The sequence below is a fragment of the Microtus pennsylvanicus genome, chromosome 12 (genome assembly GCF_037038515.1).
Source record: "Microtus pennsylvanicus isolate mMicPen1 chromosome 12, mMicPen1.hap1, whole genome shotgun sequence".
NCBI classification, from domain to species: domain Eukaryota; kingdom Metazoa; phylum Chordata; class Mammalia; order Rodentia; family Cricetidae; genus Microtus; species Microtus pennsylvanicus.
The window spans coordinates 27790759-27807778 of NC_134590.1; the positions used below are offsets into that span (position 1 = coordinate 27790759).

A 17020-nucleotide genomic window follows, 5' to 3' on the forward strand; every position below is an offset into this window, starting at 1 on the left:
GAAAAACTGTTGCGCTCTTTGGAAAAATCTTGATTACACATGGCATTTTACTCTTGAAGATTAATAACAGAAGAACATGTTTTTCCTGAGAAAGTAAATGTATGAAGTAAAACCTTGCCTAATAGTGGGAATTCCTTTTTAAAAAAAAATCCCTTTGCTTAGTACACAAAGCCAATTTGCTTTATAAGCAGAAAGGAAACTTATTTTTCAGAAAGCCTAGGGAAAAGTTAGTTGGAAAAGAAATGTAAAAAAGAAATAGATGCTGTTTTAAAAAAAAGCTGAGCAATAGCTTGCTGTCTCTGAAAAGTACATTTTATTTATGTGATATTTGTAACACACCAGGCTGCAGGGGTTAAACTAAGTCCCCTTCCAAGACTGAGACTCAAATTTCCACCTGGCCCTGGCCGTTGGCGATGTTGCCCATGTGTGTCTCCCCCATGAATCACATTTGCCTCACAAAGGAATTCCCAGACAACATGTCCTCTTGGTCATGTTCACTCCCATCAAACTTAAACCACACTCTTTTTTTTTCTTCCTACGTTACTTCAGGGGAGAGTTATTGCAGAGACCACAACTGGTTTAAATTGGACCAACTTTACGTATGTTGAGCCCCTAACCTCAGTGTTCTCAGCTGCACCTGGATAGACAAGGTCCCAGTGCTAAGACACATGGAGAGTCAAGGCTGGTTAAGAAGGAAAGCCTTAAAGAGAAAGACACCTCCTACATGGAGCAATGGACTTCTTAGCAGCTTAGCAAGGACCACGTGGGTTTCCACCATTGTTAATCTCTCAAGCTCTTTGAGCATCCTCACAAGAAGAACTAGATGAAAAACAAACTTTTTGGAGCTATCTGATGTCGTACTTGAGATAACACAACAAGGAGATGCCAGATCAAAGAGGGAGAAAAAAAAAGATGTCTCAACATCTGTATCCCAGAGGATCAGCATTTTCCACCCCATTATCGCCACAGGAACCGGAAATTCTGAGCGAAATGCTTACTTTGAGGAAGTCCCATCCACATGCAGCTCTAGATTAGTAAGTTATGTTTATTCAGGAGTTCAAATATGTACGGTCAAGAAAGAGGGCAATCGTGACTTTCAGATTGAGTAACCCTCCATGCTCTTCTCTCTCTCTCTCTCTCTCTCTCTCTCTCTCTCTCTCTCTCTCTCTCTCTCTCTCTCTCTTTCTCTCTCTCTCTTTCTTTCTTGGTAACCCCAGAAACTGAAAAGAATCAAATCAGTTTACAGAGGTTGGGAAAGAGGGGGCATTCAGTATTACTGCCTTATGTGTGATTTTTTTTTTGTTCCTTGGAAGAAATAATATTTAAACATACAGTTATTTCATCAAAGGGCTGAAAGCCAGCCTGTTCAAACTTTTAAAAAGAATGTGATAGGGCTTCAGACAGAGCCAAAAAGTAAACAGTGCCCGGCTCGTGTTACCTACATTTACTCTAAATGCAGGCTTCAGATCACGAGTTGTGCTTCGTACCTGGAAAGAAAAAGGCAGAATTTTGTGAGAATTTAAACATTCAGGTCCCTGGGAGCCAATAAGAACCGCCGCCAGTGAAAGAAGACCTGCTAGGACTCTGTGTGTGTACGGATCAGCTTAGCTCATATGGAATCCAACCCCTGCTTACATAAATTGTCTTACCAGGGTCCTGGAGTCAATTTACTGCACATAGACTAAACTTAAATCTCCTTAAGCTCAATTCCCAAGGCCTGGAAGATTGCTAACTAGGGCTCTAAATTCCCTATTTTCTTGAGAAAGTGGAACATGGAAAGCTGTGAAGCGCTTCAAGGTGACCTTCACGACAAGGAGTTGTGTTGAATCTTCAATGCCGCTGCACCCACCAGTGTTACTGGTCCTGGAGACCCCACTGCCCTTTCTCCAGTGCGGTACCCCCCCCCCGCGTGCTTATTCCTTTATAGTGAAAGAGAAATCATCCTGGAAGTAGCAGCCTCCAGCTCCCTGAAGAGAAGTGGGGCTGAGGCAGAAGAGTGGCTTTGTCTGTTGATTCAACCATCAGCAGATTCAGGGACTCGGGAACCAAATTCTTGTTTTGACTTTGTCATTGCCATCTATATGGCCCTGCGTAAGTCACCAACTGTATTTGCCTCACCGCTCACTTTCTTCTCCCTAAAAGCGTCTGCCTTAAGGGGGAGATGGTCAAGAAAACCCCTTATGAGTGAGCTGATTCTGTAGGTCTCATTCCAGCTCTCTCCTGACCCTGTCAAGGCACTGCCCTTTCTAATTCGCATCTCCTGGGGACCTAGACCGTGCCAGGGGCTGCCTGCTCCACAGAGCACAACTGTGATCTCCATCAATCAATTCGGCGCTCCCCCATCTCATGTGTTTGTACATAATGACACCGTGCAGCACACCAGAAGAGGAACAAGAAACACAGCAGATAAAGCCATGTGAGCTATTGCTCACTTGGGTCACACCTTCAATGCCAGCACTCATGCAGAGGCCATGGACCTCTATGCACTTGAGGGCTGCAACGGTGAAACTCTGACTCAAAAAAAAACCATTATTCAAACATATAATAGATATATACATATGTAATATATTTACACATTATATATAATGTATTTGGAGATATATATCCATATATGTATATAGATATGTATATCCATGTATGTGTATACACACACACGCAGTGCCAATACCTTATTCAATTTGACTTTTCCTTACAAATAGGGAAAGAAGAAGCTCACACCACCATGGACAAGTTCTCTATCAACTGCCTATAGTTAGCACTGGCTCTCTTTGTCACCGTTTCTCATTTCTGATGAGCCCATCTCCTGCATATATGTGGGCGCAAAGGCAGGAATCGCTCTTGCTTTCCTCCTTTCTGTGCCTCTGCCTTGTCTCCCCTTCCGTGTATCCCAGTCCCACCAGTGGAAACAAAGGCTCTAGTGCCCGGGACCGTTCCTCAAGCCTGACTCCAGCTGCTCGAGGGTTAGTGCCAAGACCAACACATTAGCCTACCCCATATCTCCAGGGCTGTGAAGGAAAGCGCACCAAATCATCTCCCTGAGAACAATTCACGAGGTGGCTGGTGAGAGCCATAGAGCCAGTCTTGCGGAGGATTTATTTGCAAGTAAATTGATACCAGTGTTATTTATTGGAGTGTTGGTCCTGCCAAGGCTTCATTCTTGAGCCAGCCTTTGAGAGCCCAGTGAGAAATGTGTGCTCACAAATGGGAAGGAAATGGCTTGTGCAGGTTGCTCCTTGGCAGTTCGGGTTTTGCCCATCTGGATGAGCCATGTATAACTCTGCAACATCCACATTTCCTAAGGTGTTAGTCAGAGCATGTGCTGCTCACTGTTCGAGACGGACAGGACACAATTCCAGCCCACAGCAAAAGCCCTGCCAAGCGCCTTCTCAACACTGGAGCTTCCCCAAAGATAAGAGAGCAAACTCGAGGTCTGTGATTGAGGTTTTGACCTGAATGTTCATTGCTACTTATCTCCCCATGATTGCTTCAGAGAGTTCTTGACGATAACCTTTGAGTGAGGCTTGTAGTCCAGAAGAAGAGACACAGTTATTGCAACACTCTCAGGAATTGAACACAGTTGGTGATGCCATAATCCTGTGTTCTCAGCTTTTTTCATGATATGCTTCCTGGGCTCTCTCTCTCTCTCTCTCTCTCTCTCTCTCTCTCTCTCTCTCTCTCTGTGTGTGTGTGTGTGTGTGTGTGTGTGTGTGTGTGTGTGTGTGTGTGTGTGTGGTGTACATTTTGTTCTGATGTACGCTTCAGATGTGGTGAGGGACCCCGGGGAATCCATGATAGGCTAGCAAAGGAAGGGCACATAAGCTCTGACTGGGATGGTTAGGGCTGTGCATAAAGGAAACAGGCTAAATTCAAGCTTCCTCTGTAGAGCCATTTGGCAGCATTTTCTACCATGGATATGGAAGGAACCTAGCTCACCATCCATTGTGATATTTATAATACTCTTACTACACCCCAACAATTGTATTAAAAGTTAGTCTAATTTATAACCACTTACCTGATGACCCCCAAGTTTCAAGAGAGCCTTTGGATAGAGATAACGGTGTAAGGAAGGTCTGATCTGGTCAGTGCTGGCCAACTGTGAGGACCTAACTGCACTGGCAGAGTTCATGGTACTTAAAACCCTCGTTCCTGATTGGAATGGGGAGAGGGAGTTATGTGCTCTGGAAAGGAAGGCTAGAGAAGTCTCTGTGGACTGCTGTGGAAACAAAGCCCCCTAAACAGAGCACCCTCCTAATATGAGCAGAAATGCGTTTCTTACAATTCCCGACTGCCAAGATATGGGCAGGTTCAGTATCTGGATGCCCCCTTCCATTTAAATCTCTGTGTGTGATGTATGCATGTACGTGTGCATGCATGCATTCATGTGTGTGAGTGTGGGTATGGACATGCCACAGGAGGTATGTGCTGATCAGAGGAAACCAGAGTGCTGGCCCTTACCTTCCATTTTGCTGGAATGTTTCTCATTTGCCGCTCCATGTGCCAGCCAGCTTCTCCTGTCTCTGCCTTGCATCTCATCACAAGAGCACCAGGATTACAGACCTTTGCTGACTTTCCCCATCTCACATGGGCTCCGGGGATCTGAACTCAGGTCCTCGTGTTTGTGCAGCAGGTCCTCTATCCACTGAACCACCCCTAAATGACTTTCTTCTATGTGGTACCTTGTTGTATCCTCACGTGCTGGAAGGAACTCACGGGGACTGAGGTCAAAGGCTCACCCGGTAGTACCATCACCTCGGGGATTTGTGTTTCCACTTATGAGGGGTACACAATTCAAACCACAGCCAGCGAAAAGCGAGCATCTTCATTCCCAGTGTCTGAGCTAATGGAGACAAGCAGGGACTGCCTGGCCCTTCTTTTGTGACCTGCCCTCTCCATGGCCCCACACGCATGCTCACGTAGGACGAAGACAGGCACATCAGTCTCCGTGCTGAGTAGGCAATAGCGAGAAGGAATGATGAGACAAACTGTCAGACCTCACGTTTTTCCATCTTCCTGCTTCCCAAACTTTGTTTCGCCCCTGTACCTTCCTAACCGAATAGAACCATGCCTCTTCCATCGCCACTTTTCACTAAAGTGATGGAAGGATTTGTCACTTCAGTTTCGGTAATCAATCCTGTTCCTATGAGTTCCTCAGGCCTAGGGTGCCTTGGTGTCTGGCCTGCAGATCTGAAACCTCAGGGATTGGTATGCCTGGGGTCTGACATCCGTAATCAGGGATAAAAGAACCCAACCTGTGGGAGAAAGCTAATTAGTAACTTGCTATGTGGAATGAACCTTTCCAGTAAGCAATGCATTTGCTATTCTGAATCTTCTGCTCAAGTACCAGTGTGCGTAAGGATCATACTTAGTGACAGTCACATAAAAAGCGTGAAGGGGTAGTGGCTTTAATTCGGCTGTGATCCCTGTATTCCGAAGGTTCAATGCCCGACTCTCTAAGGCTGACACAGTATTCCATGTCTGCAGTGTTGGGGTTGCCGCCTCTCACCCTGCTTCTCTTTACCGCCGACCAGTGAGCTAGAACTGATGCGGGCTGCATCCATCACATCTTGCACCTTGTTCTATTCAGAAAGGCTTTCGGTCACGTTTCTGCTGCTGACCTCGTCTCTAAGAGTACATTAGTGAGATACAATGGTGTCTCTTCAAAGCCTTGCATGGGTCAGACCTTTCTTAGGTTTTTGCCTTGAAGTGATGTTTAGTCCCTGGTTTCAAGTTAAAGAGAATAGTTTATGCTTGTGCCAAAGTAGAAGCTGGGTACTGACATGAAGAATCTAGAGTAGGGGCTGGAGAGATGGCTTGGTGATTAAATGTGCATGCTGTTCTTGGAGAGGACCTGAGTTCAGTTCCTAGCAACTCACACCCTGTGACCTGTAACCACCTGTACACAGGTTCAAGGAAATACCCTTTTCTGGCCTCAGAGAACACCCGCACTTACATGTAGATACTCACAGACACAAATGCACATCTACATATAACTAAAAATAAATGTTTTAAAATATATATCCTTCCAGCTTTGACCACTGTAGAGGGGTTGGGGTGGCCCTCAATGGCGGAGCACTTATCTAGTATGCTCAGAGGCCCTGGGCTCAGTCTCTAGCATTGCACAAGAAAAGAAATGCTCGACACTTTGTTCTTCCATTAAAGTAAAAATGAACATGGTACCCTTGTAAGGACCTACAGTCAGGTCTGTGACGTGGCTAATTTCATGTCCTCTTGTCCAGGCCAGTGAAAGACGTGTTCACCTCATCGTGTCCCGCCGGGTTCGACAGCCTAGTCCAGACATCTTTCAAGAAGCTGGCCAGATCAACAATGGCCGGTGGTCCCCAGATCCCGGGGAGAGGAACACGGCTTCTAAGGTGAGGCCCAGGCAGGTGTGTCTGCAGCTCCTGCAAAGGGCTATTTCTTGGGGAAGCTGTATACTTTAATGTCTCTAAGGGCTATCTCTGGACTTTGTCATTTAAGAAGTTCTACTCATGAAACTAAAAAGCCAAAGTCCTGTCTCCATACTTGGGAGGTAACAGGTGTCTCCCATCCCAACAGGAGTGGGAAGGTGCTGGGGGTGTGTGAAGTCCCAGCTTGCAACCCTTCCAGAGGGACCTGATTCCCAGCCTAAGCCAAATGCACGGCCCATTTTTAACCAAGGCTCCTTCTATGTAAGGACTGCTTTCCATCCACTTTGAAAGGCAACAAGGGCTTTGCTTGGTTTCTGGTTTTTGAGTTTCCCAACCTGCCTGGAAACGATGACAATTTCCCTGCTATTTTTAATATTTCTGTATTTATACAAGGGACTAGGGAGATACTTATAATACTTGAAGCCCTTGGGACATTAGGGAGAGCAGCACTTGGACAAGCCAGGAGTATAGGCCTAGTCTTATGGCATTCAAATCCAGAAATTAAAAGTTATTATTCATTAATTGTGTGGGTCTAGGTGGATATGTATGTAGACATACATGTGCTTTGGCACATATGTAGAGGTCAGAGGATAACACGGCAATTTGTTCTCTCCTGCCACCATATTGGTCGCGGGGCTTAAACTAACGTCATCAGGTTTGGTAGAAATCTCCTTTACCTTCTGAGCCGTCTCTGTGGACCCAGCAGAATGTATCTGTGAGTATAATCCTTCCTTCTACCTTCCTCTTTGCAGCCTCCCTTCAAGCGAGATGATTCAGCCCAGTTTGTGCTTGTGTGTGACCTCTATTCGATGCGTTAGACTTCATTTAGATGGTTGTCTAAGCAACGCAAACACTGTCCAGTCCAGATTAAGAATCCTATGACCTTGGTTAGCATCCTGTCATGAGGATGCTCAGTTTGTAGCATCCAAGTGAAAGTTCCTGATAGCTGATGCCATTTTGTTACTTGTTACTAAAAACAAACAGGGCTGGAGAGATGGCTCAGTAGTTGAGAACACTTGCTGTTCTTGCAGGGGACACCCCCACCCCCACCCCATCAGTTGTTCCCAGCACCTACAAGACAGCTCACAACTATTTAGAACCCTAGATTCAGGGGATCCAATGCTCTCTTGTCTCTGAGGGCAATGCTCACACATGATGCAAAATACCCACATACAGAGAAAAAGAAATCAATGTTTAAAAAAAAAAACAAACACCCTTATATGTAGCCTATTTCTGAAACAGAGAGGATGGGATGAATGAATGCCTTCTCCTTCCACATCAGGGTCATAAGTTGAGTTTTTTGAGCAATGTTTGCAGAAAATAATCTCTGCTTTATAGTCAGGGAGCCTGAGATCACAGTTATGCTAGATCTCCAGCCGTTCACATCTCCACAAGTCCTTAATTCCCATGTTTAGGGGAAGCAATCTAGACAGACCAAGCACACCCTGCTAGCAAATTTTATGGATAAACTCCCTGGTACCTTCTTCTAAATAAACACAGTTAGTATTTTAAGGTTATTCTGAGAGCATTCACTAATATCAAGCTATATATGAGATTTTTAAAAATCTTACATTATGCTTGTATCTACTTAAGGAATTCAGTTGGATTAAATAGAATGTGTTATATTTTCATCCATTAAACTACTAACAGGCCTGTACCACAATGAGGTTTTATAATATTGCCTACTGTGAGTCACAGAACAGCCAGGACAGTCTAATTGGATCTTTACTATGGCCCTGTGTCATGTGTCTGAATTCCTGGAAACACTGGGAAGCCAGTTCTTTCCAATCATACTTCTACTGCCTTCTGAAATGTCTCAACCACCCAGAAAGTAATGGGCATGGCCGTTTAATGATTTATATTTCAAGCCGGCTTAGAAAAACAACATGGCGTTTAAAAATAGGAGAAGTTTAAATGCTTCCAAGAAATACCACAGAAAGAAAGCCAGGACTCGTGGGAACAGAAAAACTATCCAGTTGAAGAGTTACGCCTTAATGGGCACCATCTTTAGTCCTGGGGTGACCTGTGTGGAAGAAGAAGGGGAACACGACTAGAGAAGTGTCCCAGAGACACGGTACCCATATCCCCGAGGTGGTTTTATATCAAGCTATTGGCCGCATGGGTAGGTCCTAATGCTTTATAGACGTCTAAAATGTTTGATGTTTTAAACCCTAGGTGAACATCCTAAAATATAAATATTCCATACAGCTTCTTAGTTGCTCATATTTTTTAATCAGCTTGAACTATGTTTCACAAGTCAGGTTTCATTAGGGAACAATACAAGTTGGGAGTGAGGAGAGAAGACAGATGGGGTTACGTCTGCTTTCCTCCTCCTGCTCCAAGTTGGGCAACTCAGTGTGAAGAATTTACTGAGAAGTCTGGATTTCCCCATCACTACCATCACACACCTCTCCCTCCCTTGGGGGAGGGGGGAGGCAGAAAGCCATCACAGACACGGCCATGTGCCGTCCTGGTGTTCAGCCCCTCGGTCCAGCTGACTGTCTAGCTCAACGCTGCCAAGACTGCTTGGAAAGCACCAAAAATGGGAAAGATGGATAAAAACAGGGCAAATTTCTGCATGTGTGCATGGTTTGTGGGCATGCATGAGTGTGCATGTGTGTATTTGCAAATATGTAGGTGCATGGGCCCGTGTGCGTGTGTGCATGCAGAGGCCACAGCATGGCGCTGGGTATCTTCCTTGGCTGTTCTCTACCATATGTCCTGAGGTTGGGGCTCTCAGTGAAGCAGAGTTTGGCTGTGTCCTTCCATCTTGCTCTGTGGACCCCTGAACTCTGGATTACACACGAGCCACATTTGATATGCCTGGCTTTTAAATGAGCACTGCAGATCTGATCAGTGATCCTCAGGCTTGTACAGCCAAGTCGTCACCCCCCCCCCCCCGGTCCATTTGTTTTAAGACAGAAAAGCTTACTAGGCTACCAAGATGGCTCAAAGGGCATTTGCTGTCAAGCCTGACAGATTGTGTTTGATTCCTGAGACCCATAAAGTGGAGCTAGAGAACCAACTTCTGGAAGTCATTCTCTGACCTCCACATGCATGCTGCCGCGTGTGCCCCCCAAACCTACACACACACAATAAGTAAATGTATAAATTTTAAATATGAAAAAAAATGTACCGATATTCATGAATAATGAAGCTGACCTACCACTGTCAAAAACAGATGACTCGCTTGAGAGATTTGGGATAGAGTTTACTTTGTAAGCTCCAGATTTCTGCCGCGGTCACCAGGCTGTTCCCTTTCTATGTTTACGTTCTGTTTTGAAATGTAAATTTCTCTGAGCAAACATTTGGAATCTGTGATGCTCTCTCTTAACTCTGTTCCGTGATGGTTCTCTTTGCGTGTTCTCTATGACACCAGGCACCACCACCTTATTGATGCACTGACAAGTGTGTGTCTGTGGAAATGCCTTGTGAGTGCATGTGCCATGTTCTTTGTGTCTGTGCCTTCAGCCCCTCCATCCTGCAGCCACTTGTCATGAGAAGGTTGTAAGTGTCCGAAAAGACCCCAGCGAATCTCTCGGCATGACCGTTGGAGGGGGAGCATCACACGGGGAATGGGACTTGCCTATCTATGTCATCAGTGTTGAGCCCGGAGGAATCATAAGCAGAGATGGAAGAATAAAAACAGGTACAAAATGAAGAGGATGGAGGTGCTGGGTGGTAGAGCCTGGGGAGGAGTTAGTAGCTTGCTGGGTTCGCTAACTGCTCTCTCACAGTCAAGGGGATTATGTGAGAGAGAACTGGCCATATGGCTGTGCCTCTTTGACTAGGATGAGCATGATGTAGTCCAGGCCCACTCCTCTTCGTGCATGTGCGTGGGTGTGGGGCATCTTTGCTGGGAAAGCTAGACTTCCTAGACTTTCTGGGCTGGACAGGCAATGGACTATACCATGAGCCAAGTTCCTTCTAAGGCATGATTTCGTTCCATACATTCTAACTGGTTCTTTGCCTTTAGTGAAACTGATTCGTGAATTGTGCCATTTTGTGGGCTAAATGGGATACACTAGTTGATAGATGCTGGTTCTGTAGCATAACTAAATACCATTGGAGAGACCTGCTCACTGGTAAGAAGGGAGCCTCTGTTAGCTGCTCCTGTTCTGAGCTTCTCTACATGAAGGAAGGTATCCAGTTTACCTCTGCAGGGATGTGTTCTTAATAACACTGTTCAAGCACATGGAGAGGTTGCCTAGGTAGAAGAATTGTGCTTTTGAAGAGCTCATATTTAAGACCAAAAAAAAAAAGTTTCTCAAGTACAGTCACACTGCCTGATGAGCTGGGGTGGGGTGGGGTGGGGTGGGGAGTGACCTGGTACAGGGTTTAGTCAGACGATCAAAGGATGCTTCTTTTTGGGTCATCAAGCATCCCAGACCATCATCATTTGTCATTTTACTCCTGTCTTTAATTATTCTGTATGAAAAAAAGATGATGTATAAAAGGTACCCCCCAAAAAAGTAAACAGGAAATAAATAGCAAGATGGGAAGATAGCTTTCAATATATCTCTTGCTGTTCAGCAATCACCTGAGTGGAGAATTATGAGGCCCGACGAGAAGTGACTTAATGAGAGAACATGTAGCAGGTGACATACGGGGCATGTGACATATAGGGGCAGTTTGGCACAAAGCAGGAACTTAGCTACTGCTAGCTCTGCACAACACAGAGAAGCAGGGACTAGAAACGGTACCCGCTTTTCATCTCTGCAAAAGCTCAGGTCCAGGCCTATTCTTTGTCTGCTGTGGGCTCCTGGGCCAGACACTAACACCTGTTCAGTCCCTGTTTGTTGGTAGCATCCCGCACGTCAGGCTCCTGCGAAGGCCCTGGATTCTGTGTCAACTGCTCTCACTGTGTGCTCAAGAAAAGAGGAAATTTAGAATAAAACTATAGGCTGTCTTTGGCTAAGAAGCCACAAAGCTAGCTCACGTAGGGTGGCAGATGAACATTGATAGGTAGTAGAAACTCCCAGCAAGACATTCCCGCATGCTCTGTTGACCATTTGCTAGGGTGAGAGTCAGCCTCAGATCTCTCTGAGCTCGAGTGACACACACCTTCCCACACCCGGCCCACATGCCCCGTCAGACTCTGCCCTTTCACATCCTCACTGAGGATGCTTCTGCTTCTCTGGCCTCAGGTGACATTTTATTGAATGTGAATGGGATTGAGCTCACAGAGGTCAGCCGGACAGAGGCCGTTGCCATACTGAAGAGCACCTCCTCCTCAGTGGTACTCAAAGTCTTGGAAGTCAAGGAACAGGAGCCCCAGGAAGACTGCAGCCCAGAAGCCCTGGACTCCAACCACAACGTGACCCCACCTGGTGACTGGTCCCCATCCTGGGTCATGTGGCTGGAATTACCACAGTGAGTGCCAAATGTTATACCCCTATGGATGCTATTTCTCAAACCACTCTCTCACTGTCTTGGGCTGATTCATGGGCACGAACATCTTGCTAATAAGACCCAGTTTTGTCTGTGGGGTTGTTTGAACCAATTCTGTCTGCAGTTGGCCAATGAAAATCCATATAGAAATCTTAGGGTGGGTGTAAAAGTCTAGATGTTTTCTTTGAGGAGTTTGCAGAGTTACCGGGTGGCTCGTGTAACAAGGAGTTCAGCTGACTGACAGACACTTAGTCTGTGTCCATACTCAAAAGCTGAGCCCTGCTCAGGTCAAGTTTCATCCTTGCACAGAGATGACCGGAGCTGCACACTGGCTGTGGCCTCACTCAGGCTGCAAGAGACTGAGCACTATGGCTTCATAGTCAAGGATCTAGTACTTAGGGATTTTCCTCAGAGCATCTTTCTCCTGTGATTCTCCTGGAAAGTTCTTTAGGAAGCAACAGGACTGCCATTTTATGGAGGTACAACTGTATCCTTGCAACGAACCATAAAATTACCTGAGCCAATGACTTCAGAGGATTTGGAGAGAGCCCCACAAAATGGCTAGGCACATGAACTGTGACTATTCAAAGGATAGATTAAATTTGATGTTTGCTTCCCTGGACGAGAGCAAAAATCCACTGATCCTTAGATTGTTGCCTCTAAATGTGCAGCTTGAGTTAAAAATGGTGTCACTGATACTAGATATGCTGGAATAGGATGAAGTAGCAAAAGCAGGCAGTGTATTTGGTTTTGAAACATTTTCTGTAAGGCAGAGATAGCTTGTATTGATTTAGCAGCCTCAAACACAAATTGTAACAGTTTTCTTTGGAGTCTCCACAAGTTGATACATTACTTTTTAAATCAGTAGGTCTTTCAAAGTCCTTAGAAAGTAGAACACTGAGCATTGAGACCATTCAGATACTTTACAACTGAACCTAAGTAGGAGACTGTTATATTGAGTGAATTATATATGTATATAGAGCGTATGGGGCCTTGGCAACTGTTCACTCTGCTGTTGTAGCATAAAGGCAGCCTAGACCACCAGACCATTCATGAATGAAAGCCTGTGGGCTTGGCTGTAGTTCGATGCCCCTGGCCTAGATATCAATGTACTCACTCAAACACAATGGTGGCCTGTGAGCTCTTATGTCTCAAAGTTTTATAAAACTTAAAAAGAAATGCAAGAATTGATTTTGGGCATCACAATACTGCGTCATCAATGTCCACTGCCGGTGCAGACAGGTCAAACTGCACATTTGTGAAGCCACGTGGCAGGTTGGGTGGCTGTCACACTATTGTGTCACTTTTGTTCCCTGGGGTGGCGCCTGGATAATCAGGGTCGAGCTATGTGAAAACAATGCTAGCTCATTCCCTTCCCTCCATATGAGCCCTGACCTTTCGCTTAATACGAGAGAACTGTCCTGCTGTTTCAGCTCTTCAGGGCCTCATGATACCTGCTGTCATTTTTCCTGAGAGTTTCATCTGTTTCCTTATTTTCTTGTTTTCATGAGCTCTCCCTCTCCCCAGTGTTCAGTCACATGGCTGTTCCTTTGGGACCACGTTCATTCTGTTTTCATCCCTACGTTCTATAAACTACCCTTTTCTCAGAGTATCATCTTTGGTTTTCTCCTTCCGTCCTCCCTCTATCCTCCACTCTTTTTGAAACAGAGCCTTGGTATGCAGCCCAGGCTGGCCTCAAACTTACAGTGCCCATCTCTGCCTTCCAAGTATTGGAAATGTTGCCATGCCTGGCACCATCTTAGAAATCTCTTCCTCTGCATTGAGCTCTTGCTCATTGCATAGAGCAATTGCTGCATAGGTGTTTTAAATCATAGTGCTACAATTAACTATCCATTTCATATTCTACAGAATTCTATATTCTACATTCATTTGTGTAACATTTTTCTAATGAGTGGCTTTATTTATTTATTTATTTATTTATTTATTTATTTTCTGCCACCTCTCCCCACCTGCTTTCTTGGGTAGCATTAACTCAGTTGGTTCAAAAATCTTCGGATGAGATAATTTTCTGGGAGCAGCTGTCTGCTGAAGGCAGACAGGATCAGAGCCATATTCTAGGTACTAGATCTGTTTGGTACACGGTTTGTGTATTCTCCTAAACCAACTGAGGTCAGTCTGGCTACCCACAACACCCTGCCATCCTCAGGCTCCTCCTTCCCACACGGGTATCTGCTTGAGTTCTCATTGTTTTGCACACGCCTGGCTTCTCCATCAAGCTGAACCTGGGGAAACCCGCCTGCCCACTTCCGATGTGGTTAGAACAGGCCTTCCACGTGGTTTTGTGGTTCTTCTCCTGCAATCACGTCCTCTCAGCCAAATTTCCTCATTGATGCCCTTTGCCAGCTCTGCTTCATACGTGGTAACTCTTAATTCTGCTTCAGATGGACTGCTCTTCCGCTTCCAGGTTTCCTAGTCGATTTGGTAGTGAACTTTAATGCACAAAGGGAACTTTATTCTGCAAGATTGAAATCTGATACGATATACAAACTTAGTATAACTACACTGGCATTTTTCAGGCCTCAGTCCCTGTCTTGCTCCTGTCCTAGGCACTACGGTACTTTGAGGTTTATGAACTCCAGTGGTATGGCTTCAGTTTGCATGGGGTACAGGGTGGGGATCCACTCACACCTATAATCTTGAGTGCTCAGAGCCTCAAGAAACCTAGCTTTTCTCCCTACCAACACAACAGCCTTGCCTTACGTCTCTAGTCATTTGAGTAAGTGATGTGGAGTAAGCGATTCCCAACCACACCTCGGCAAAATTCTTTTTTTCTTGAATTGTTATAATAAGATTACAAATAACCTTTTAAAATACATGCACAGAAACATTACAAATACATTTTACCTTTTACTCAAAAAAGCTTGAGGACAAATATTTGTCCTAATATGCAATCTTGCCAGTTACCTAAGGTCCTCCCCCAGGGAAGAGGCCTGTGTCAGAGATGCAGAACAACACGGAATAGGCACGTGAGTGAAGGGGAATTCTCACTTACTTAGCTGTTGGGGAGGCTAGAGCAGCCTTCACCGTGGGTTTGTTGGTTCTTCACTTACTTCATTCACAGGCTGGCATGGCCTGTGTGGAACTCGTGGGTGTCAGACTTGGGCAATGGCAAAGAGCGAGGGTGATAAAGACGCAGATAGCAGCGTGTTATTAGTAGTGCACTTGTGGAGAGCCCTGCTCCAGACACTCTGGCAGCTATACAAACTATCAGCTGTCATTCAACAGGAGAACACCGATGACATTTTACTTTGTTGGCTCTCAGGGCCCACATTCACATCTGGAAGTCTTTCAAAGCATGCTCTCATCTGGACCAGCATGATAGAAATATGCATTAACGCACTTGCTAAGAATTTAACCCTTTCCTCTCCTGAAGTCCCTAACATATTTTAACCAGGACGGTCAATAATGAATTGTAAGGAAACAGGCATCAATATTTTTCCTAGCTAAGAACTTCTGAGACTTTCGTCATGAGATAGGTCCACTGTGCTGGTCCATCTAAGCCAGGCAGTCTAACAGTAGCCATGGAGCAATTGATGCTTATGAGCCCTGAACAAGATCCAGGGCCAGGGCCCCTTCTGAGAGCTTCACTTGGTCTCTGCACACTTCAGTGCACGTGAGAATCACAGGCTCTTGACTCAGGAAACTAAGGCTCAGAGCAGTCAGATGACGGGCTCACGCTGCATGGCAGAGCCACAAGCTGAGTCCGTTCTTGACTTAGTCTGTGATTTTAATCACGATGGTTAAGTTGGAAGCATCCCTGAGAATGCTAAGCCTATATTTAGCTTTAGTAATTTGTCTTGTTTTTTGTTTTCTATCATAAAACAGTTCTGGAGAAGCTTCAATGCTGCTTGCCACTTTAGGGAGGCTATGATTTTTAGTAATTTCCCTTACCACTTTTACTGTATAAGTGTGAAGTTCCATTAGTCAAAGGTAAAATGGCCACATCATTTCACGAATAAAATTATTTTTAAAAATTTATTAAACACCTACCTATATTTAATATACAAAATGATGCATTTTAATGTTAACCATAATGGTGGACCTTTCAAAAGAAATAAAAACTGTCTCATATTTCTGAAGTTCTGGAACAGACTACTAAAATAATGAGTCCCTTATGTGCTAGGAAAAGCCGCTCATAGACTTCAGAATCGAGAGGACAAGACGATATCACAATAAAGGAATCTATTATTACGAAAGTAAAAACTAAAGCTATCATAAACACTCAGCGGACCGTTTACTAAGAGCCCCATTTGAGCAGATGTTTTTTTTTTGTTTGTTTTTTTAATCCCACTGGTTGAATAGGCTCCTTGCCTAGGTAGCTAAGTGCCCCTGAAGAGACACTTCATTCATGGCACGAGCATAGAGCAGCAGGGTAGTGCAGGCAGGAACAACAGTCAACACAGGGGCCCTGATGCAGGCGCAAAATGACCAGACCCAGAAGTTAGCCACATAAAGCAGCTCTACATTTTACCAAGAGGTGAAATTCATGGTAATGTTTACAAGTAAGTTAGGGCAAAAAGTTAAAATATCTAGATAGGGCTAAAAATTTTATAAAAAAGGATGGAAACTGGTTACACGGTCAATTTTCTGTACACAAAGTTTCATCTATTTTTTCTCTCTCAAACTCAGCTATCATTGTTTTTCTTCTATAAAAATATTAATTTACGGACTTAGTGTACTTGGTGTATTTATGATTCCAATTTAAAAACAATGATGAAAACTGTTTTTAAAAAAGTCATAGGTCAAATTAAGATCAAAGTATTCAAAATTGTTAATTCTCTTTGGCTAAGATAATGCAATAATCCAAAGTATGGTTAACAAATTCATGATCCATGAATTTAACACCATGGCGGGAAAAACTTTACAATTCAACCCAGCTTGATCGATGGATTTATTTTACATTGTGAGGCTAAGCTTTCGTTTTGGCTTTTTAAGAGACAATGCCATCTTTGTCTTAGTATCCCTCTGACTTAAAACCACACAAAGCAGTGTTTCAAATGCTTTATTGATTAAATTGGTATAGAAGGAAGGTTTACAGAAAATTTAAAGTAAGATTTATGTGTATAAGTGTTGTCTTAGGCTTTTCTATTGCTGTGAAGAGACATCATGACCACAGCAATTCTTCTAAAGAAAGTATGTAATTGGGGTGTCTAACTTACAGCTGCAGAGAGTCCATTGTTATCATGACAGGGAACATGGTT

At 44.5% G+C, this 17020-nt stretch overlaps 1 protein-coding gene across 2 annotated transcripts in view; it reads left to right on the forward strand.

Annotated features, from left to right (window-relative positions):
• Lnx1 (ligand of numb-protein X 1) overlaps window positions 1–17020 on the forward strand; it is a 108497-nt gene that overhangs the window by 87011 nt on the left and 4466 nt on the right. For both annotated transcript variants that reach the window (XM_075943009.1, XM_075943010.1), the window contains 3 exons: window positions 6237–6371; window positions 9879–10056; window positions 11555–11780. In XM_075943009.1, coding sequence (XP_075799124.1) covers window positions 6237–6371; window positions 9879–10056; window positions 11555–11780 — 539 coding nt within the window. The remainder of the gene's footprint in view (window positions 1–6236; window positions 6372–9878; window positions 10057–11554; window positions 11781–17020) is intronic.